Below are 24038 nucleotides of genomic sequence, written 5' to 3'. Positions count from 1 at the left end.
TTCTACTTTCTAAGGTTTCTTATTGGTAAAGTACAAATTTAATATATTAAAGACACAATCTTAAAAAATGTATACATTAAATGTCATATAAACATTCCCAAATAGAAATGATTGATTTGTATTTATTAGGCTGTCTGTTTGAAGACTTTTGTTAGCATTTGATTGATTGGTATTTATTAAGGTAACAAATTTTAAATTTAACACTTGCTATTATTTTTAGGTCTCAACAAATTTAAAATTAAATTAGTTTTCCTTGTTGAATGTTATCTTTTCATAAGATACTCTTTAAAAATCACCCTTGTCTAAACAGATTGATTGATTTAGATTTATTATGTTCTTAAAAAAAGGTAGATTCCCACCTATATCACCCGGAAAATCTCGATCGTCCTTGTCGTCCGTTGCCTTAACAATTTTTCCATAATAAATTTCTCAATTTTTTTTTATTGGATTTCTCATTGTTTGGCTGTAATTTTTCGTTCGCCGAAAGATGTGTCAACGGCAGCATCATAAATTTCCATAAACTCCCCTTTTGTTGGAGTTCTGATTTCAGCGCTCTGCATGAATAATGGCAGTAAAAATTAGTTCTGGGCTTTCGCTTAGTCGCCCAACAATAAAAAGCGGACAGAATGGAACGCAGCTGTTGGCTTGATGGACTGATGGACTGATGGACTTGATAGACTGACAAGTGAGAGGTGGTCGTGGTCTCTAGTCACTATCAGCGATTCATAACCGAAAAAGGCTTAAGACAAAATGCTATTTTGAGGCTCTGATTTATAACTGAGACACTTAAAAGGCAAAAGGTGACAGTAGAGGAGTCACTGGGCACAAGCATTTCTCATTCAGTTTGCTGCTGGAAGCCACGAAGAAACCACGAAAAATGTGTCACAATGCAGTGCAGAAGGCCTGGGAAATGGGCCAATTCAAGCTGAGCATGGACTTCGAGCCCACTGTCCTGGACTGTGAAAGGACCAATACAAAGAGGAGCAAGTTGGCCACGCTGATGCACTGGGTCAAGAAGCTCAATGAGTGCCCACCGGAGCCGATAAAATGTGACTACATGAGTGAGTGGTTGAGATTTATATTTATTTTAAAATTGAGTCACTAGGAGAAAGGGGATTTTTAGGGGGCTTTTAGATAGTTTAAAGGAGAAGTATACAATAAACTAAAACTTACTGATAAACATAAGCAACAAACGTCTCTTTATGGTCTCTCTTCAATTAAGAAGTTATTCATCGCGTACCATGGGGCGTATACGCAACGTTTAACTAAGAAATTGCATTTAATTCTTAATAAAATTATGAAATATATAATTCTCTCTTAATAAACTATACTTAAGTGCGCTGTAATTTATTGTAAGCATTTGTAAAAACTACCCTAACTAGCTCGTATTAAAAACACAGCATTTTATATGTATTTGTCCTTACCAGAGCTATTCCCAGTCTCCTTTGTTTCCTCTCTAAATGTTCTGACTAAAATCTTATATATTGTAGGTTTCAGCAGAATGTTCTTTAAATATTTGTTCTTGACAACCAGTAACTTGGTTGTGTTTTTTTCTCTCTCTGAGTACACCAATATTTGGCTTAGAGTTGTGGGGTCGAATGGTGCTTGCCTTATGCCTCTAAGTGCAAACCAATTTCGTATAATTTGTGAATATGTTCTCCTCGCCTCCCCCGCATTTTGTGCGTGCTCTTGGCCATTTGCCCTTTGGGTTGGAAATTGGAGAATTTTGGGGGAAGGGGATCATGGAAGGGACTATGGCCATAGAGCTATATGCTGCCTGTTTGTTATGTGAGGTTATGGCCACTTGTGTCAGCATAGTCGTAATGGCTGGGAATTATTTATACATCAGCATTTCGGTTCTTGCCAATGGCTAACAAGTTTTTATGCCACTGCGGGTGGTGTGCATGTGTGTGCGTGTGTGGTAATTGCATAGAGGAGGCACTTTATTGTGGTTAGATCTTATGCAAATATCAAATATCCTGTCGAAATTGTGGGTAAAATTGTGGAGAAAATTGCCAGAGGATTTCCATTCAACTAAACTAATTTGGCAGTGATTCAGTGAGTTGGAATGGTTACTTAGTATCGATGTTTGGCCTTAAATTACATGTATTTAGGTGTTATACATTTTGAGTTCAATGAATTGTGATTGGATATCTTTAAAATGGATAAAAACAAAAATGGAAACTAACTCCGGGAAGCCCAAAAGTTTTTAGAATCTATTCAAAAATTAATCAAACATAAGCTTAAGATTGTCGCTTTTTTTAATCAATGGATATTGTGGATATTACCATTCAACATCCACTAAAATACTTATTTAAACTAATGACAAAAATTAATTAGACAGTGACCATAATTTATAAACAACCAATTGCTATTTAATTGAATATTTATGCTAATGATATGTCCTACTATTAAATTATATATGCTATAAATTAATAATGAACTGTTAGGAGTGTTTAATTTGATTGCCAGTTGATAAGTGGCATTTAAAATGTTTTAAGAGAATTATGTTATTACATTTATTATACAAAAGTGTACATTTTCTCAATTATTTATATATCTATATAAACTCTCTTTAACTTTAAAAACAAAATCTTTGTTCAACCAACAATGAAGTTGAATCACCTCACGTTTTAGACCAAAGTTAAACTACATTTAGTATATACAAACTAAAAACTAATATTTATTAAAGCTGGCGCTTTTCTCGGTTGACTTTTTTATGGCCTTAAATAAATAAATAACAAAACTGAGGGAAACTGTTGTTTACCATAAAAGTTTGCTGCACGTCCGAATGCGCGTATAATCAGCAACTGTCGCCATAAACCCCAATGCAGTTTCTCCATCTCCTGCTGATGCTGCTGCTTGTACTTCTTCTTCTTCTTCTTCTTCTGGACCGCTCAAAAATGGCCAAAACACACAGAGACACAAAGAGAGAGGGAAACGGAGAAAAACCCGCAGCACACACACAGAGGCATAAACAGTTTCCGGCCACAACATTTACGCGCATTTTCGCTGCGAATTCGCTGCTGGTTTTTGGGCTTCTGTTTGGTATTTACACGTAATTTGCACAGCATTTTTCAATTTTATGTGCTCGGAAATGGTATGACGTTGTTATTTATGTTCTGCCTTTGTGCAGAGCATTTTCCTCGATTTTCCACACCCCACCCTGTCTTCTCTCCTTCCGATGTTGGCCATAAAGTGACGAAAACAGCTGCGAAAATTGAAACTGATGCAGGGGCGGGGGCAGAGTTAAAATGCTGACACAGATTTACTTGCAATTTGTGGCAACCAACGGATAATGGAATTTTAAATTTCACATCTATATAAATATGCGGAATAACTGGCCAATAGAGCGTTGACTGACACTTGGTATATATATATATGGGTATTTACTGACTGACTGATAGATAGCTGCCAAGCCCAATAAAACGAAGTTTTCCCCGACCATCAATCGTGCAGCATTGAAGGCCCCTTATCAAAATCAAAATAGAAGCTAAAGTTTACTTTTTTTATTATATATTTTGTCTTATATGTATTTTGTGGTACTATCTTTTCTACTGGATTGACAGCTGGGACACATGATGGGTTCGTAGCAAATAAGAAGGGCTTAAGACCTTATCACGTGAGTGTTTAGTCATGGGAACTTAAAGAGGGGAAGTATTCGAAGCTTTGAGACCTATTTATGACCTTGTAGGTTCTTTAAAATATTTTTAACAATTAATTTAATTGTCACCAAATGAATTTTGCATGCCTTATAATATATAGAAATCCAGTTTTAAAAACTCGCAACCTCAACGGCACTTATCCCCTGCTACCCTATAGTCACAACCCTCTCATTCGACGCAGTCATGTTCTTGGCTGTCATCGCTTGGCAAATTTAATAAGCAAAACTAGACATTGTCTAAATGAATGCCATAAATTAGATACTACGTTCTTGGCTGTTGTTGAACGAGACCCAAATTAGGCAGACAAGCTCCATTTCCAACAATCAAGATGACATTCCCCGGAGTTTAACCAGCTCAACTCGATAAAAAGAGAATTAAACAGGATGGCAAGCATAAAGTCCGATGGGAATATAAGTTGAGGAAAATAGTAGTCAGACAATCACGTGCCAAGCACCAACTTCCCAGGGAATAAGGAAAAACGAGTGCGGTGGAAATTACGACCTGCTTAAACGCACGGAAAATAAAACTAAAAGTTGGGCGGGTAGGAAAATAGTATGAAAGTCAGAAGAGTAAATTTATGCACACGTTAAGCAGCTCATAACGGGCAACTCAAAAGCCAACTAAAGATCCTCGCAATTGTTGGGAAAATGGCGACACTACACACATCCCTGGAGGAGGAGCAGCAGCCAGAGCACTCGAGTGGGCCATGAAAGCGGAATTCATTTAAATTTATGAACCAAGGAATTTTCATTGGAATTACACAAGGGTTAAGCTAAGGCTCCAACGCCACTTGGCCAAATTGTTTATGGCCAGGACGTACGGCGGCCTTCTCGATAAAGCACTAAATCAAATCCATGGGGCATAATCTAGAAAGCAATCAAGCCGGAGACAAAAGCCCAACAAAAGTGGATCATTAAAAGTAATCCCACACTGGCAGAAAGTAGACACAGAATAGAATATTAGTAGGGAGAATTTTTTGTTATAAAAAAGTATTATTCAAAGGCCTTATTAAATAGGCTTATTAGTGAAGTAATTCTCCATCAAATCACCAAAAGTTTATTTAATATATTTCCCTCTCTGTAAGCCTGCGGTTTTGCAGTGCATTTCTTTGGCTGATTAACTTTGTTTTTGCCGAGCACTTAGTGGCATGTTGCGTGTTTGTTTGCCGCAGTCCAAAATGTAGCAGTAGCAGCAGCAGCACCAGTGTTGCATGCAACCAGGAGGGAATCCATGGAGGGACAGGGGAGATACTCATAGTATTTGGGCCTGTGGCAGCAGGGTCATCTCGCATAGCTAAGGCCTGACAACTGCGGTGGGCCAGGAAAGGGCTTTAGATACATGTAAATCACATTTGGTCCCCCCGGTGCTCCTGCCAGTTAAAGCCACAAAAATGAAAGCCCTTCAAATGGAAGCCTTTACAGGATGCACCTGAGCCCGGGATTTGCCAGTAACTACACAAGGAGTTCCATTCCAAATAATTCACTTAGCCTGAAGTAATGAGTTTGAAATATCAGGGAGATTATTTCTCAGTGCTTGAAATATCCAAATAAATCTCCAAGGAGAATGGCCATTAAATGGTGCAATTAAATTATGGCTGAATGAATAAATCAGAACATTTTGATAATAAGCTAATTTATTACAAGTTTTAAGAAAAGCTATGCTATTCTTTAAAGAAATGTTAAGCAAAACTTTCAAGAAAAACATAGAAAAAAGGCATATGCCTTGCAATCACTTACATCAGTTTTTATGAGCCACCAATTAGTCGCAGGAAACCGCAGAGCGAATAGCTGAAAAAACCGCCGATAGACTTCCGGATGTCAAACTTTTCTCGGAGAGAAAAATGTCCGTGGTTGGAGGAAAGGCCTGACAGTAAAGGGAATTCCAAGAACTGAAACAACACATAATCAATAAAAAGTCGAGCAGAGAGCAAAGCACGCAGAGCACCAACAAAATAAAAGGACGAACTGTGAACGGAACCTATGAAAGGTAGAAAACAAAGAGAAGCCTGAAAGGATATTTAAGAGGGTGCCGACTTTTAGTTATCCTGTTAATACGCCATGTGCGTATACTTAACGTGAAAACCCTTAAATAAAGTATACGCCATGTGTGTCTGAATGAAGAATTGCTAAAAATATTTATAGAAAATAAGTAGTTTCAGTTAAAAAGCAAGTTTGGCAACTCAGTTATAAAATCGAATCGGAAATCGATTACAACTAAGCTTCAAATGACAATTTTTAAAATCTCATATCTAAGCAAAAAAATCATTAATTTTCATTCGGAGAGCAGTTTTATGTTAGTTTTTGTTAGGTTAATAAATCTGCATACCCAATTTAAAAATTTAAGAAATTCAAATTTTTGACAATTTTTTATAATTTTAATGATGTAACCCCTTATAAAATTTTCAAATTTCGAAAAATTTTCGAAACTTTATTTTTTGACCAGACATAGCTAGAACGACTCGGCTGTTAATGCTGATCAAGAATATATATGATTTATAGGGTCAGAAATTTCTCCTTCTCTGGGTTTTTAAGATTTTGACTAAAACAATGTAAGGTTTAATTGTACTCTAAAGAATGATCAATAAATAAAATCAAGATATATATCCACTTTTTATCATTAGATTTTAAACAATCTGTTTATCAATATGCATTTAAATAAAAGAGGTTCGTAATATCTCTACCAATATGTAGTTAACAAAATTTATTAAATTTATATTTTATTAGTCTCCTGATAAATAAGATTTTCCTTTACTGAAACAGTCCAACATACCCCAATTTTTGCTGGGAAATCCATAAAATTGAACCACTCAGTCTACTGGTTTTTGTTTGTGTTTTTATTTGTCATGTTTTTGTTACCTATTTTTATTTTTCCTGGCGCATTCGGGACATTTTCGATTTCATTTTCACTTGCCATTAATTGTTCGGGCCGTGAGGTGGTTTCAGCCGGCAAATGGACAGCCAGGCGATTTCCCACACATGAAATATATATGTATCAAAAAAGGCAATAAATAATTGATTAATCAACAAAAAGGGAGGAGCAAAAAAAGAAGAGAAAAACCGTGTCCGTTCCACACGGCGTATACGCAACAAGTGACTCGAAGACGATGAGCCACACGAGCTTTTCACGGCGCTGCTGCTGCCGATGGTTATTTGTTGTAAAATTTCATAAGTTCAAGTCACAAAGTTAATGAAAAATGCTCGCCAGCGAATGGCTGAGAGATCTGTCAGCAGTCGTCGTCGCGTCGGCGGAAAAGCGGAAAAGCTCGCCAAGTGCCAGTTGAATTCTTGCCGCGTCGCAGGCCAAACGTAGTTTTTCCTTTTTCATAATTCAATTGGGAAAAGGAACAGAGCGTGTGAATATTGGAAAAAAGAATAAATTAATGGTCCTCGTTTCGATAAGCTCTAACAATCGTTCTATTGATTGCCGGATGACGCATAGCACGCATGGATCTGTATCTATATAATGTTCGTTTTAATGTCGTGCCTCTGCAGAAGCGACGTGAAATTAAACTAATTAGCGGCAGGCCGAGTCACAATATTACGCATACGCCCCCAGTGCAAACAGAAATTCGCTAAAGCAACAAAGGTGCCACCGCTGTCCACCGTGTGTCCTGTGTGTGGCCAAAAGCACCACCTGAAACCAGTACAAACTGGTCGCTCAGTTGGCCAAGAGCCGTGAATTTGGTCCGAATTTAAAATACGAAATAATATTAATCACAAAGCGTCAGTTATATGTGCTTAAGTGAAACAAATTTGAATAAAATCGGTATATATTCAAAGAAAGAAATAAAGTATACAGTGAATAATTAAAATTCAATTGAAATGTTATGTGTAGTGAATAGAATAGTGAATAGTGAAAATACATTAAAGCATCATAAAAACGAGTTTTAGTCTATCTAACTATATATTTTGAAATGTAATAAACCATTTTTTTGTTAAAATATTTAACAAACAAGTGCATATAAGTCCTAAAATTAATCTACAGGAAATAAAAGGAATGTCTAGATTTTAATCTACCATAAAATTTCAAATTAAATCGAGTTCCAGCTGACTTTCTCCATGCAAAGTGTTTTGCGGTTTTATTTTTGCTTGTGAAATGCTTGCAGAAAACCCAAGAAAATACAAGTGTAAAAAATATACAAGAGGGAAATCAACCAATTAATTTACTCTTTCAGCTTTTAGCTTGTTAATCTGCCAACCGAGCTCATGTATCTATATGTATGTATTAGCCACACTGAGCTCCTACTCAGCACTCAAAATCATTCAGTTAAAAACATGAAAACACACATAATACTGTAGAAATTTAACCAAGGTCAAGGGCCGTACACCCCATGACCTAGTACAAAAACAAATAAAGAGAACCAGAGCCCAGCACGCGTCTCGTTCTCCCCCCTTTCTTTCGCTAAACTCATATATATATTTTACCCAAAATCTAATTTTATACTCGTAATTTTTGCGGCTCTTCTCTGCTTCTTGTTTGGTTTTTATTTTGGCAAAGCAACGAACCGAACGCGAAAAGTTTTATTTCATTAGCTTGTTTATTTTTGGCCAGAAAACGAAACGAAAATTTTAATTTTTCTTCAGTCCGTTTGCGTTATTATCTCTCCTCACACTTGGCCTCTTGATTGCTTCTTTTTTTCATTTTCTTTTATTTTGTTGTTGCCTCTTTTGATTGCTGACTTTATATCCGTATATATAGTCTGTGGGATGTGTGGGCGATGAGTGTGTGCGATCCCCATTTAATGATAGACATTATGGCTGTAACTGGGCTCGTAAAAGGAATTAATTATAGTTGGCTCTGGCCACTTGAAAGTGTTGTAAAAATGTTTACGACTCCGTCCGGTTTGATTCTCGCTTTGCTTGATGGCCTGCGTGATTGACTTTTGGTTGATTGACAGGGAATTGAGTGCCAAAGTCAATGCTCAAGTGGCTGATGAAAGGAATTATGCTTAAGTAATGCACTCTGGCAGCTTAGCCATCTTGGGGCGCCACGGGGCGTATGAGTAATCTGATGATAGGCTAGGGAAATCATTTCAACTAAGAGTACTTTGCACTTAACGGGATGAACAATTTGTGAATTATTGCCAGATGTCCCACCATTTATTGCATTTATTATTCTTAATAAATTTGGTTAATGAAAAATTTATGTTTGGCTTAAATTTTTTTATAATTTAATCAGTTTTAATCAGTTTCGGTGAATAGTATTCTAGAAAAAAAAGAACTAGTTTCTTTTGTGACAATTTCCTAAAATGTTGCAAGCTATTAAAAATATATTATAAATTCGTATTACACAAGCAAATATGTCTTTTAATTACGCTTTGTTTTTAGTGGTGGAATTTTCACTTTGAGTTAATTATTAGGTGTGGAAAATATTTCTACAGAATTTATATTTTTTTGCAATCTGTTACAAATTGTCCACAAATGCTTAGACATTAAAAATTTCTCTTAATGTTGATTTTATTTTCTTGGCGTATTTTTAATTTACTGCTTAATAATTACGACCTAATAAAATTGATGGCATTTCTGCCATCTGTTTCTCGATATCATGGAAATTACCATTATTATTACGAGTGTAATCTGGCATAAAGTTAGCCCTAATTCTGCGACTAATTTCCAAATTCGATTTGCTTTTGCTGACTCTGGAAAATTTTCAATTGAGTTTTCCCTTTTTAATGCTTCATTTGATCCCAGCAGCAGCAAGCTGTTTATAAATGGCCCCGTTTCTCTGTTAGCTAAGCACTTTTCAATTCCTGTGTCCGCCCCTTTTTCTTCCTTTCGGCCACGCCCCCTCGGTGCCAAGGCAAACAGCTGTCTAAATTTATCGCACCAAGGCAATCAATAAGCGACCATAAAACTAATTGCGCCGTGTCTTGAACTAATTAAACTCGCACAAACACACGCGGCAGTAATTTGCCAGGCATTTGGAATTTTATTTTGCTCCTAGCTTTCCTCTTTTTTTGAATTCACTTTCGTGTTGAGGGTATTATGAGCTTAGGAACACGTTAAGTTACGAAGCCTTTATTTTTTAATCATTATACCCTTGCAAGGTATTATAATTTTAGTCAGAAGCGTTAAAATTAGTGAAGGAGTCATTTCTGTCCCTATAAATCATATATATTCTTAATCAGCATCAACAGTCGAATCGTTTTAGGCAGCTCTGGTCCAAAAATAAATTTTCGAAAATTTTTCGAAATTTGAAAATTTCATAAGTTACATCATTAAAATTGTCAAAAATTTACAAAATTTTCAATTTTTTTAAATGTTAAATTGAGTATGCAGATTTATAAACCTAATAAAAACTAACATAAAACAGCTTTCCGAATTGAAATTGATGCTTTTTTGTCTAAGTTATGAGTTTTTAAAATTTTTATTTGCCGAAAAAATTTTAATTTAAAAATATATATTTATTTATTTTTTTTAGGTATGATCGATTTCTGTTTGATTTTTAATTGGAACTACATATCTTAATACATTTTTAAACTATTCTCCCTTAAGACACACATGGCGTATACTTAATTTAAGAGGTTTTACGTTAAGTATACGCCATGTATGCTCAATTTATCTTCAAGAGGGATCGAAGTTATTGGTATTTTCATTCTAAAAAAACAGCAAGGGTGTTTATACTTCATCTTGCTTTTTTCCCCTTTTATTATTTGCTTCTTACATTTCCTAGAGAGTAACTTGAGCTCGCTTTGGCGTATCCTGCGAGTGAGTTAGGCCAAGTTCGGTTCGCTTGAGCTAAGTAATTTTGAGGCGGAAACTGGCAATTTCCGCTTGCCGTTGCCACACTCGCGCCCACTTACACACACCCGCACACACACTAGCCTGTACTTGTGCACGCGCACTTGGCCAAAAAGCGCTGCTTGCTGCCATTTTTATTTGGCCTAAAGTCCGAGTCAACGAACTAAGCGGACTTAAGGCAAAGTTTGCGTGCTTAAGCCTTACGGAAAAGCCTGCAACGGAGTAGGGCAGCCAAAAGTCGAATTTAATGTGATAGTTTTTTGGTAAAAAAAATAAACCTGGAGATTTTAAACTTAATTTTTTAAATTTATTTCTATTTGATGCATTCAAGTGAAGTCTTACCTTAACAAAAAACAAAGCATATAAAATAAATTCAAGCCAAAAATAGTAAAGAAAATAAGAAATTTCTTTGCTCCAAAAAATAGAGATAAAAAGCAACCAAACATAAACAAAAAAAACCTCTAAAGAGAAGCCAAAATTAATAATTACCATTATCTTTATTCCGGCGGTGTGACCTCGGTAAATGCAAATAAATTACGGGTCCTTTAAAACAGAAATTAAATTTAATACACAGCGAATAACGAATAAAGAAGAGCAAATAAAAAGCGGTCAACAACAAAAACAACAAAAAACGGAAGCTTATTCAAATATAAAACAAAACAAAAAACAACAACAAATCAGATAGCAAAGAGCAAGGCAATCAAATACACACACAGACGCACACTCGCACACACAGCGGTTCAACAATTAGAAAAATCCAACAAAAACAACAACCACAACCATCATACCACCACCAATCACCACAAGTTCACCATCAACCCACCAGAGTCGCACCATCAGAGTAACTCACCATGAATTTGATGTTCCGCAAGAACTTCCGGGAGGGGGCCAGCAAGTCGGGCGGCGGCGGCGGCAAGCTGCAATCGAAGGCGAACAGGACGAAGCGTTCCAGGGACATGGGTCTCGTCCAGCAGCCGGAGGAGATTCACTACAGGACGCATCTCTTCTTCTCACCCAACCGTCCTGGCTACGATGTTGGCGAAGGTAAATTCATTCGCAAAAGCGTTTGCCTTGCCAAAAAAAAAAAAAACAACAAAAACAATAAGAGCAAGCACAGCAACAATAGCAAAGACAAAAATATATAAATATATATAAAAAACAGCAAACACAGCAGCAGCAACAACCAAAGCTACAGCAAACATACAGTAGAACATTGAAGGAGTGAACCGGGGAAATTATTATTATATAAAATGGGAATTAAAAGCAAGACAAAATACAAATAACTATTGCTGCTTTATTAAAACAAATAGTTTTAACTTAATACTAGAATTTCTGAAGTATACGATTTGGTATTTTCTTAACTAATTATTTTATATAGTATTTCTCTATACACTTCTTCGACTATCTACTGTTCAACATTTTTGCCTAGCGCCCATTTCAATCATCCACAAACATGGCCCACCTTTCGTCTCATTTCATATCCCTATCTCTATCTCTCTTCTTCTATCTCTCTCTCTCTCTCCTTCATCTCCATTTGTCTATCTCTGTCTCTCTTGATTACTTTGATTCCTTTGTAGTCGCTTGAGCCTGGCCTGGCTCTCAGTTACCTGTGTGCTCCATTAACCTGACATTTGCATTTCAGTCATTTTGCAGGGCATTCAATTGAAATGTTTCCATCAATTTTACAAACAATCGAAAGGGAGGGGAGGGGAAGTCTGGGTGGGGTAATTGCAGGTTAGTTTAATTGATTCTTCAATATTCATGAATGGCAACAGTTTAAAAGCAGGACAGGTGTACCCATAATTGAAAGGTGTAGAAAGCACTTAATTGAATTTTATATGCGGCAAGGAGACAATTTTAATGAAGTTATTAAGGGCTTGACGAATATTTTAAATAAAGCTTTACTATATCAGATTAAGAATAATAAATAAAAGACAAAAAAATTAAGTCCGCCCGAACAGGGACTTGAACCCTGGACCCTTGGATTAAAAGTCCAATGCTCTACCGACTGAGCTATCCGGGCATGTGATTGCCCATGGATTTAAAGGCATTTTTAAATAAGAACAAGCCTAAAAGTATGCCAAGGAAAAGGAAAGTTGATAAATAATTACATTTCTTATGGCTATAGATTAGTTTTGAAACGAAATTATATTTAGTTGATGATTAACTCATCCGTGAAGATTAACTCTTGACAAAATATTAAATGTAAATTTAATTTTTTGGTATTTTTGATTGTGAACTTTCTTGAGATTCTTTCTTAGCTGTTCTATATTTATACTATATGATCTGTACTATATATTTGATGATGATGAGGCACAAAACTTATTAAATAAGACATTAAAATATGAATTTGAAGTATATTTTTATGTAGCCATTCCAGCCTTACCTTTTCTACCTTAATATATTTATTATTTATAACAATATAGATTCTTTTCCTCTAATTTAATTCAATTTAAATTGAAAATAAAAAAATAGAAAGACCCATTTCATTGATTCACTAACCCCCAGTCCCAGGAATTCACCTGTTAATGGAAATTACTTGCTATCGAAGCATCGCTTCCGCCTTCTAAGCTCTGCCTTAGCGTGAAGTGTGTGTATTATATATGTGTGTGTGAATATGAATGTGTGTGGGTGTGTGAGCATCAGCTAATCTTCCAGTTTCCAGTTGGCTTGGCTTAAAGGGCACCCAATGCGCATACAGAAAGCAAAAGCGAAACGCGTATGTAAGTTACTATTTGATTTACCTTTAAACTGTTCGTACTTGCCACGCCCACCGCCTGCTGCATTGTCCTTGAACTTAAGTCAACTAAAGACCAAGGTCAAGGGAGTTCTAAGCAGCGGCAACCGCGCCAGCGGCTGAGCCTACTAACCCCACGAAACTGATGAATGTGTCTAGTTTTGGCCAAAAAAGAAATACAGAGACTTTTGAACATAAAATTCTACAAACGAAAAGGAACTTAGTCCCCGTAGTACCCCATTTATTAGCACTTCATTATAGTAGTTGGGTCGATTTTTGGGTTTGGGGAAATATGCAAATAAATATATATATCTCTTTTAAATTCCAGTTATATTTTCAGTCAAAAAGTTGATTACTTAAAGATATAATATAAGCAGTAAAGACTTGTCCCTCCACCAACAGAATCGACCCAATCTTCTCCAGCACACCCAGGCACACACACACACTCTACTGATACTCTTCCCGCACCCTCATTTTCCTACCCTCCCGTTTTAAAGTTGTTCTGTTTGCTGTGTGTTTTGTGTTTTGAGTTTTGCGTTTTGCGTTTTGTGTGCATATAAAGTATCGACAGAATCCAATTGCAGAACGATGTAGCGCCCTGTCAGGCATACCCAGCACACCGATCTCGAGCAACGCTCCCTCGCTGGCGCTGCCTGGGAACCTGCCCTACGAGCTGGACATGCCCCAGCCGCTGGTCGACCGCCGGCCGTCCGTCTCCCTGATGCGATGGAATAGCAACGGCAGCAGTGGACAGGGTACGGAGGCCACCAACAGTGCCGGCAATAGCCAGTTACGCCTGCAGCAGCAGCTAGAGCAGCAGCAGCAACTACAGCAGCAGCTACAGCAACATTACTTGGCAACTGCAACAGCATCAGCATCAGCAGCAGCAGCAGCAGCAACAACAGCAACGAGACTGGGGTACGCTGATGCAACGGTGGCCACGGCAACAACCACATTGCTAGCGGCCGCGGCTGCAGCCACGCGGCAAGGTTTGAGTCCTGACACACACATAAACACAGTTCCCCTGAGTCCTCTGATATCTGTATATCTGAAAATCCATCGGAATCTCAACCGATCTGATGCGTTCTCAACTAAAGTTGTTGTTGTTGCTGCCCAAAAAGAAAAGCAAAGAAATGATCAACACTAATGTCATAATGCCAGCCAGCCAGCTCACACAAAGCCCTTATAATAAATAAGCAGGACTGTTCACACAGAGCACCCGAGGGACCTAAGCGAGCTTCGTTTGCTAGCCGAATGTCTTGGGCCCCTCGAGGTGTTTGTCTATGTGCAGCTCTGCCTATGAGGAAACCACACCGAAGCACTCAAAACCCCAAAACCAAGTTCCAAAGTTCCCAATCCCCCATAAATATATATATCTCTAATCCCACTGATAGTCTTCCCCCCTCTAATGTGCACGTGTTGTATATAGCTAACCTCACAGGATTTACTTCTCTTACTGCAAGTTCTGTCTTGTTGTTTACATATCCTTTTTCGTTCCTGATTGTTGGTGATACTACAAAACACATATTATATTATCAAAAATACTGAAAGCTAGACATGTTCTCGGAGACGCTTGATGTGTAGAAAGCTTTGCTCTCGCTTTCAGTATTTTGCCGCCAGCTTCCGGGGAATCTCACGCACTAAAACAGGAGCTTCAGGATATATAAATTCCTGTCAAACTCTAGTAATATAGCTTTTAATTTATGCTCACAAAGGGTCTTAAGCTGCTTCTTTTGACAGCTTTTCGAAAAGCCTTTAAGGATCATCATTATTTATTCTTTAAAAGTGTTGTATTTGTCATCGTCAGCTTGCCGAAAGCTAATGTGTTTTGATGTACCGTTAATAACTAAATGGCTAACTGGAACTATGTCCTGTATTTTAAGGATGTTTTTTAATGTTGTCTTACTGTGCCTTACAGTGAACTTTGGTGGTGGCGCCAATTCGGGAGTCACACGGGCGGAACCCATCTCCCTGGCCACTTTGGATCGCGACTGCTTCATCATTCCCGTGCATAGTGTGGATCGATTCCTGCCAGCTGGGATACCGGTGGGGATATATTATTTTTAAATAATAAATAAATATATATATGTATATATGAATATTAATCAATTTGTAGCTGCCTGCTTTGAATGCCGAGGGCAAGGCAATGAGTCCTCTAAGCGTACTAGAAGTCTCCGATCCCAAGCTCTGCATCTTGGTGCATTTGATGAGTCCTTTGGAGGCCATAGATCCGGTAATGGAGTCACCACTCTCACATCCGCTGCTCAAGCAACGCTCCATTGCCGCCGAACTATTGACGGAAGTGCAGCAGGCCAACACAGCTGTGGGCGGGATGCTGTTGGCCAACATGGAAAAGAGTTGTAAGTTTCATTTTATATTTAATTTGGAGTTTCAGTCGCCAATTGCAATACATCTCGGGCTATGCCAAGTAAAGCTACAATTTATTTTATTTTTATAGTTTCTGCAGTATAAATACTTCTACTTTGGTATTACACATTTTCCATCATTCCTTGATTTGATTCTACCCGTGCAGGGTATTATATTTATGGTCAAAGGCTTGTAACACAATGAAGGAGTCATTTCCGAAATGCTTACTTGGCTAAGTTATAAATTTCTTATTCTTATAAATAATATAGACTTGTAAAATTTCCATGGGACAGCTTCCCGAATTTAAATAAATGCTGTTTTGGCTTAGTTATGCTTTAAAAAATTCATAACATAAAAAAAAATGCATTAAATTCAAATCGGAAAGCTGTCCTGTGTTAGTTTTTATTAAGATAATAAACCTGCATACTCAGTTTAACATTTTAAACAACCTTTTGGCTAAAATTATAATCCATTCTTTTAGCCAATATTTATCCATATTTTTATACCACAATTTTGGCTACCAATCAAACTTTAAAAAATTCATAACAATGTCAAAAATGCATTAAATTCAAATCGGAAAGCTGTCCTGTGTTATTTTCTATGAGGGCAACAAAACTGCATACTCAGTTTAACATTCTAAAAAAACCTTTTGGCTAAAAATTTAATCCATTCTTTGAGCCAATACTTATCCATATTTTTATACCACAATTTTGGCGACCAATCAAAATTTAAAAAATTCAGAACAATGCCAAAAATGCATCAAACTCAAATCGGAAAGCTGTTCTGTGTTAGTTTTCATTAAGATAATAAACCTGCATACTCAGTTTATCATTTTAAAGAATTCAATTTTTTGCCAATTTTTGACATTTTTAATGATGTAACCCCTTATGAAAAATTGAAATTTTCGAAAAATTTGAAAAAAATAGATTTTGGTCGGACATAGCTAGATCGATTCAGCTTTTAGTGCTGATCAAGAATATATATGGTTTATAGGGTTGGAAATGACTCCTTCGCTGTTTTACAACCTTCAGACTAAAATCGAAACCCACTTTTTGAGCCAATATATATTTATATTTTTATACCAAATTTTTGGCAACCATCAATTTTTTAGAAATTCATAACAATGCCAAAAATCCATTAAATTCAAATCGGAAAGCTGTCCTGTGTTATTTTCTATTAGGAAAACAAAACTGCATACTCAGTTTAACATTCTAGAAAAACCTTGTGGCTAAAAATTTAATCCATTCTTTGAGCCAATATTTATCCATATTTTTATACCACAATTTTGGCGACCAATCAAAATTTAAAAAATTCATAACAATGCCAAAAATGCATCAAACTCAAATCGGAAAGCTGTTCTGTGTTAGTTTTTATTAAGATAATAAACCTGCATACTCATTTTAAAGAATTCAATTTTTTGCCAATTTTTGACAATTTTAATGATGTAGCCCCTTATAAAAAATTGAAATTTTCGGAAAATTTGAAAAAAATAGATTTTGGTCGGACATAGCTAGATCGATTCAGCTTTTTGTGCTGATCAAGAATATATATGGTTTATAGGGTTGGAAATGACTCCTTCGCTGTTTTACAACCTTCAGACTAAAATCGAAACCCACTTTTTGAGCCAATATATATTTATATTTTTATACCAAATTTTTGGCAACCATCAATTTTTTAGAAATTCATAACAATGCCAAAAATCCATTAAATTCAAATCGGAAAGCTGTCCTGTGTTATTTTCTATTAGGAAAACAAAACTGCATACTCAGTTTAACATTCTAGAAAAACCTTGTGGCTAAAAATTTAATCCATTCTTTGAGCCAATATTTATCCATATTTTTATACCACAATTTTGGCGACCAATCAAAATTTAAAAAATTCAGAACAATGCCAAAAATGCATCAAACTCAAACCGGAAAGCTGTTCTGTGTTAGTTTTTATTAAGATAATAAACCTGCATACTCAGTTTATCATTTTAAAGAATTCAATGTTTTGCCTATTTTCGACAATTTTAATGATGTAACCCCTTATGAAAAATTGAAATTTTCGAAAAATTTGAAAAAAAATAGATTTTGGTCGGACATAGCTAGATCGATTCAGCTTTTAGTGCTGATCAAGAATATATATGGTTTATAGGGTCGGAAATGACTCCTTCACTGTTTTACAACCTTCGGACTAAAATCGAAACCCACTTTTTGAGCCAATATATATTTATATTTTTATACCAAATTTTTGGCAACCATCAATTTTTAAAAAATTCATAACAATGCCAAAAATGCATCAAACTCAAATCGGAAAGCTGTTCTGTGTTAGTTTTTATTAAGGTAATAAACCTGCATACTCAGTTTAACATTCTAAACAACCTTGTGGCTAAAATTATAATCCATTCTTTTAGCCAATATTTATCCATATTTTTATACCACAATTTTGGCTACCAATCAAACTTTAAAAAATTCATAACAATGTCAAAAATGCATTAAATTCAAATCGGAAAGCTGTCCTGTGTTATTTTCTATGAGGGCAACAAAACTGCATACTCAGTTTAACATTCTAGAAAAACCTTGTGGCTAAAAATTTAATCCATTCTTTGAGCCAATATTTATCCATATTTTTATACCACAATTTTGGCGACCAATCAAAATTTAAAAAATTCATAACAATGCCAAAAATGCATCAAACTCAAATCGGAAAGCTGTTCTGTGTTAGTTTTCATTAAGATAATAAACCTGCATACTCAGTTTATCATTTTAAAGAATTCAATTTTTTGCCAATTTTCGACAATTTTAATGATGTAACCCCTTATGAAAAATTGAAATTTTCGAAAAATTTGAAAAAAATAGATTTTGGTCGGACATAGCTAGATCGATTCAGCTTTTAGTGCTGATCAAGAATATATATGGTTTATAGGGTCGGAAATGACTCCTTCACTGTTTTACAACCTTCGGACTAAAATCGAAACCCACTTTTTGAGCCAATATATATTTATATTTTTATACCAAATTTTTGGCAACCATCGATTTGTAAAAAATTCATAACAATGCCAAAAATGCATCAAACTCAAATCGGAAAGCTGTCCTGTGTTATTTTCTATGAGGGCAACAAAACTGCATACTCAGTTTAACATTCTAAAAAAACCTTGTGGCTAAAAATTTAATCCATTCTTTGAGCCAATATTTATCCATATTTTTATACCACAATTTTGGCGACCAATCAAAATTTAAAAAATTCATAACAATGCCAAAAATGCATCAAACTCAAATCGGAAAGCTGTTCTGTGTTAGTTTTTATTAAGGTAATAAACCTGCATACTCAGTTTATCATTTTAAAGAATTCAATTTTTTGCCTATTTTCGACAATTTTAATGATGTAACCCCTTATGAAAAATTGAAATTTTCGAAAAATTTGAAAAAAATAGATTTTGGTCGGACATAGCTAGATCGATTCAGCTTTTAGTGCTGATCAAGAATATATATGGTTTATAGGGTCGGAAATGACTCCTTCACTGTTTTACAACCTTCGGACTAAAATCGAAACCCACTTTTTGAGCCAATATATATTTATATTTTTATACCAAATTTTTGGCAACCATCAATTTTTAAAAAATTCATAACAATGCCAAAAATGCATCAAACTCAAATCGGAAAGCTGTTCTGTGTTAGTTTTTATTAAGGTAATAAACCTGCATACTCAGTTTAACATTCTAAACAACCTTGTTGCTAAAATTATAATCCATTCTTTTAGCCAATATTTATCCATATTTTTATACCACAATTTTGGCTACCAATCAAACTTTAAAAAATTCATAACAATGTCAAAAATGCATTAAATTCAAATCGGAAAGCTGTCCTGTGTTATTTTCTATGAGGGCAACAAAACTGCATACTCAGTTTAACATTCTAGAAAAACCTTGTGGCTAAAAATTTAATCCATTCTTTGAGCCAATATTTATCCATATTTTTATACCACAATTTTGGCGACCAATCAAAATTTAAAAAATTCATAACAATGCCAAAAATGCATCAAACTCAAATCGGAAAGCTGTTCTGTGTTAGTTTTCATTAAGATAATAAACCTGCATACTCAGTTTATCATTTTAAAGAATTCAATTTTTTGCCAATTTTCGACAATTTTAATGATGTAACCCCTTATGAAAAATTGAAATTTTCGAAAAATTTGAAAAAAATAGATTTTGGTCGGACATAGCTAGATCGATTCAGCTTTTAGTGCTGATCAAGAATATATATGGTTTATAGGGTCGGAAATGACTCCTTCACTATTTTACAACCTTCGGACTAAAATCGAAACCCACTTTTTGAGCCAATATATATTTATATTTTTATACCAAATTTTTGGCAACCATCGATTTGTAAAAAATTCATAACAATGCCAAAAATGCATCAAACTCAAATCGGAAAGCTGTCCTGTGTTATTTTCTATGAGGGCAACAAAACTGCATACTCAGTTTAACATTCTAAAAAAACCTTGTGGCTAAAAATTTAATCCATTCTTTGAGCCAATATTTATCCATATTTTTATACCACAATTTTGGCGACCAATCAAAATTTAAAAAATTCATAACAATGCCAAAAATGCATCAAACTCAAATCGGAAAGCTGTTCTGTGTTAGTTTTTATTAAGGTAATAAACCTGCATACTCAGTTTATCATTTTAAAGAATTCAATTTTTTGCCTATTTTCGACAATTTTAATGATGTAACCCCTTATGAAAAATTGAAATTTTCGAAAAATTTGAAAAAAATAGATTTTGGTCGGACATAGCTAGATCGATTCAGCTTTTAGTGCTGATCAAGAATATATATGGTTTATAGGGTCGGAAATGACTCCTTCACTGTTTTACAACCTTCGGACTAAAATCGAAACCCACTTTTTGAGCCAATATATATTTATATTTTTATACCAAATTTTTGGCAACCATCAATTTTTAAAAAATTCATAACAATGCCAAAAATGCATCAAACTCAAATCGGAAAGCTGTTCTGTGTTAGTTTTTATTAAGGTAATAAACCTGCATACTCAGTTTAACATTCTAAACAACCTTGTGGCTAAAATTATAATCCATTCTTTTAGCCAATATTTATCCATATTTTTATACCACAATTTTGGCTACCAATCAAACTTTAAAAAATTCATAACAATGTCAAAAATGCATTAAATTCAAATCGGAAAGCTGTCCTGTGTTATTTTCTATGAGGGCAACAAAACTGCATACTCAGTTTAACATTCTAGAAAAACCTTGTGGCTAAAAATTTAATCCATTCTTTGAGCCAATATTTATCCATATTTTTATACCACAATTTTGGCGACCAATCAAAATTTAAAAAATTCATAACAATGCCAAAAATGCATCAAACTCAAATCGGAAAGCTGTTCTGTGTTAGTTTTCATTAAGATAATAAACCTGCATACTCAGTTTATCATTTTAAAGAATTCAATTTTTTGCCAATTTTCGACAATTTTAATGATGTAACCCCTTATGAAAAATTGAAATTTTCGAAAAATTTGAAAAAAATAGATTTTGGTCGGACATAGCTAGATCGATTCAGCTTTTAGTGCTGATCAAGAATATATATGGTTTATAGGGTCGGAAATGACTCCTTCACTATTTTACAACCTTCGGACTAAAATCGAAACCCACTTTTTGAGCCAATATATATTTATATTTTTATACCAAATTTTTGGCAACCATCGATTTGTAAAAAATTCATAACAATGCCAAAAATGCATCAAACTCAAATCGGAAAGCTGTCCTGTGTTATTTTCTATGAGGGCAACAAAACTGCATACTCAGTTTAACATTCTAAAAAAACCTTGTGGCTAAAAATTTAATCCATTCTTTGAGCCAATATTTATCCATATTTTTATACCACAATTTTGGCGACCAATCAAAATTTAAAAAATTCATAACAATGCCAAAAATGCATCAAACTCAAATCGGAAAGCTGTTCTGTGTTAGTTTTCATTAAGATAATAAACCTGCATACTCAGTTTATCATTTTAAAGAATTCAATTTTTTGCCAATTTTCGACAATTTTAATGATGTAACCCCTTATGAAAAATTGAAATTTTCAAAAAATTTAAAAAAAATAGATTTTGGTCGGACATAGCTAGATCGATTCAGCTTTTAGTGCTGATCAAGAATATATATGGTTTATAGGGTCGGAAATGACTCCTTCACTGTTTTACAACCTTCGGACTAAAATCGAAACCCACTTTTTGAGCCAATATATATTTATATTTTTATACCAAATTTTTGGCAACCATCGATTTTTAAAAAATTCATAACAATGCCAAAAATGCATCAAACTCAAATCGGAAAGCTGTCCTGTGTTATTTTCTATGAGGGCAACAAAACTGCATACTCAGTTTAACATTCTAAAAAAACCTTGTGGCTAAAAATTTAATCCATTCTTTGAGCCAATACTTATCCATATTTTTATACCACAATTTTGGCGACCAATCAAAATTTAAAAAATTCATAACAATGCCAAAAATGCATTAAATTCAAATCGGAAAGCTGTCCTGTGTTATTTTCTATGAGGGCAACAAAACTGCATACTCAGTTTAACATTCTAAAAAAACCTTGTGGCTAAAAATTTAATCCATTCTTTGAGCCAATACTTATCCATATTTTTATACCACAATTTTGGCGACCAATCAAAATTTAAAAAATTCATAACAATGCCAAAAATGCATTAAATTCAAATCGGAAAGCTGTCCTGTGTTATTTTCTATGAGGGCAACAAAACTGCATACTCAGTTTAACATTCTAAAAAAACCTTGTGGCTAAAAATTTAATCCATTCTTTGAGCCAATATTTATCCATATTTTTATACCACAATTTTGGCGACCAATCAAAATTTAAAAAATTCATAACAATGCCAAAAATGCATCAAACTCAAATCGGAAAGCTGTTCTGTGTTAGTTTTTATTAAGGTAATAAACCTGCATACTCAGTTTATCATTTTAAAGAATTCAATTTTTTGCCAATTTTTGACATTTTTAATGATGTAACCCCTTATGAAAAATTGAAATTTTCGAAAAATTTGAAAAAAATAGATTTTGGTCGGACATAGCTAGATCGATTCAGCTTTTAGTGCTGATCAAGAATATATATGGTTTATAGGGTCGGAAATGACTCCTTCACTGTTTTACAACCTTCGGACTAAAATCGAAACCCACTTTTTGAGCCAATATATATTTATATTTTTATACCAAATTTTTGGCAACCATCGATTTTTAAAAAATTCATAACAATGCCAAAAATGCATCAAACTCAAATCGGAAAGCTGTCCTGTGTTATTTTCTATGAGGGCAACAAAACTGCATACTCAGTTTAACATTCTAAAAAAACCTTGTGGCTAAAAATTTAATCCATTCTTTGAGCCAATACTTATCCATATTTTTATACCACAATTTTGGCGACCAATCAAAATTTAAAAAATTCATAACAATGCCAAAAATGCATTAAATTCAAATCGGAAAGCTGTCCTGTGTTATTTTCTATGAGGGCAACAAAACTGCATACTCAGTTTAACATTCTAAAAAAACCTTTTGGCTAAAAATTTAATCCATTCTTTGAGCCAATACTTATCCATATTTTTTAACCACAATTTTGGCGACCAATCAAAATTTAAAAAATTCATAACAATGCCAAAAATGCATTAAATTCAAATCGGAAAGCTGTCCTGTGTTATTTTCTATTAGGAAAACAAAACTGCATACTCAGTTTAACATTCTAGAAAAACCTTGTGGCTAAAAATTTAATCCATTCTTTGAGCCAATATTTATCCATATTTTTATACCACAATTTTGGCTACCAATCAAACTTTAAAAAATTCATAACAATGCCAAAAATGCATTAAATTCAAATCGGAAAGCTGTCCTGTGTTATTTTCTATGAGGGCAACAAAACTGCATACTCAGTTTAACATTCTAAAAAAAACCTTGTGGCTTAAAATTTAATCCATTCTTTGAGCCAATATTTATCCATATTTTTATACCACAATTTTGGCGACCAATCAAAATTTAAAAAATTCATAACAATGCCAAAAATGCGTCAAACTCATATCGGAAAGCTGTTCTGTGTTAGTTTTTATTAAGGCAATAAACCTGCATACTCAGTTTATCATTTTAAAGAATTCAATTTTTTGCCAATTTTTGACATTTTTAATGATGTAACCCCTTATGAAAAATTGAAATTTTCGAAAAATTTGAAAAAAATAGATTTTGGTCGGACATAGCTAGATCGATTCAGCTTTTAGTGCTGATCAAGAATATATATGGTTTATAGGGTCGGAAATGACTCCTTCACAGTTTTACAACCTTCGGACTAAAATCGAAACCCACTTTTTGAGCCAGTATATATTTAATTTTTGGCAACCATCAATTTTTAAAAAGCTGTCCTGTGTTAGTTTCTATTAGGGCAACAAACCTGCATACTCAGTTTAACATTCTAAAAAAACCTTGTGGCTAAAAATTTAATCCATTCTTTGAGCCAATATTTATCCAT

The 24038-nt window shown here is 34.6% G+C and overlaps 1 protein-coding gene and 1 non-coding gene across 2 annotated transcripts in view; one reads left to right on the top strand and one right to left on the bottom strand.

Moving 5' to 3' along the window:
• The window catches only part of LOC110178242 (uncharacterized), a 47929-nt gene that overhangs the window by 6000 nt on the left and 17891 nt on the right, over nucleotides 1-24038 (top strand). The window contains 5 exon segments of the mRNA XM_086827654.1: nucleotides 13727-13998; nucleotides 14000-14030; nucleotides 14033-14131; nucleotides 15061-15188; nucleotides 15259-15502. Coding sequence (XP_086683780.1) covers nucleotides 13727-13998; nucleotides 14000-14030; nucleotides 14033-14131; nucleotides 15061-15188; nucleotides 15259-15502 — 774 coding nt within the window.
• On the bottom strand, nucleotides 12356-12428 carry TRNAK-UUU (transfer RNA lysine (anticodon UUU)). The gene has a single exon. It is a non-coding gene; the product is annotated as a tRNA-Lys (tRNA).

Source organism: Drosophila serrata, unplaced genomic scaffold (genome assembly GCF_035046125.1).
Source record: "Drosophila serrata isolate PLE 108 unplaced genomic scaffold, ASM3504612v1 contig_184, whole genome shotgun sequence".
Taxonomy (NCBI): Eukaryota; Metazoa; Arthropoda; class Insecta; order Diptera; family Drosophilidae; genus Drosophila; species Drosophila serrata.
This window is presented reverse-complemented; position numbering and strand designations above follow the sequence as displayed.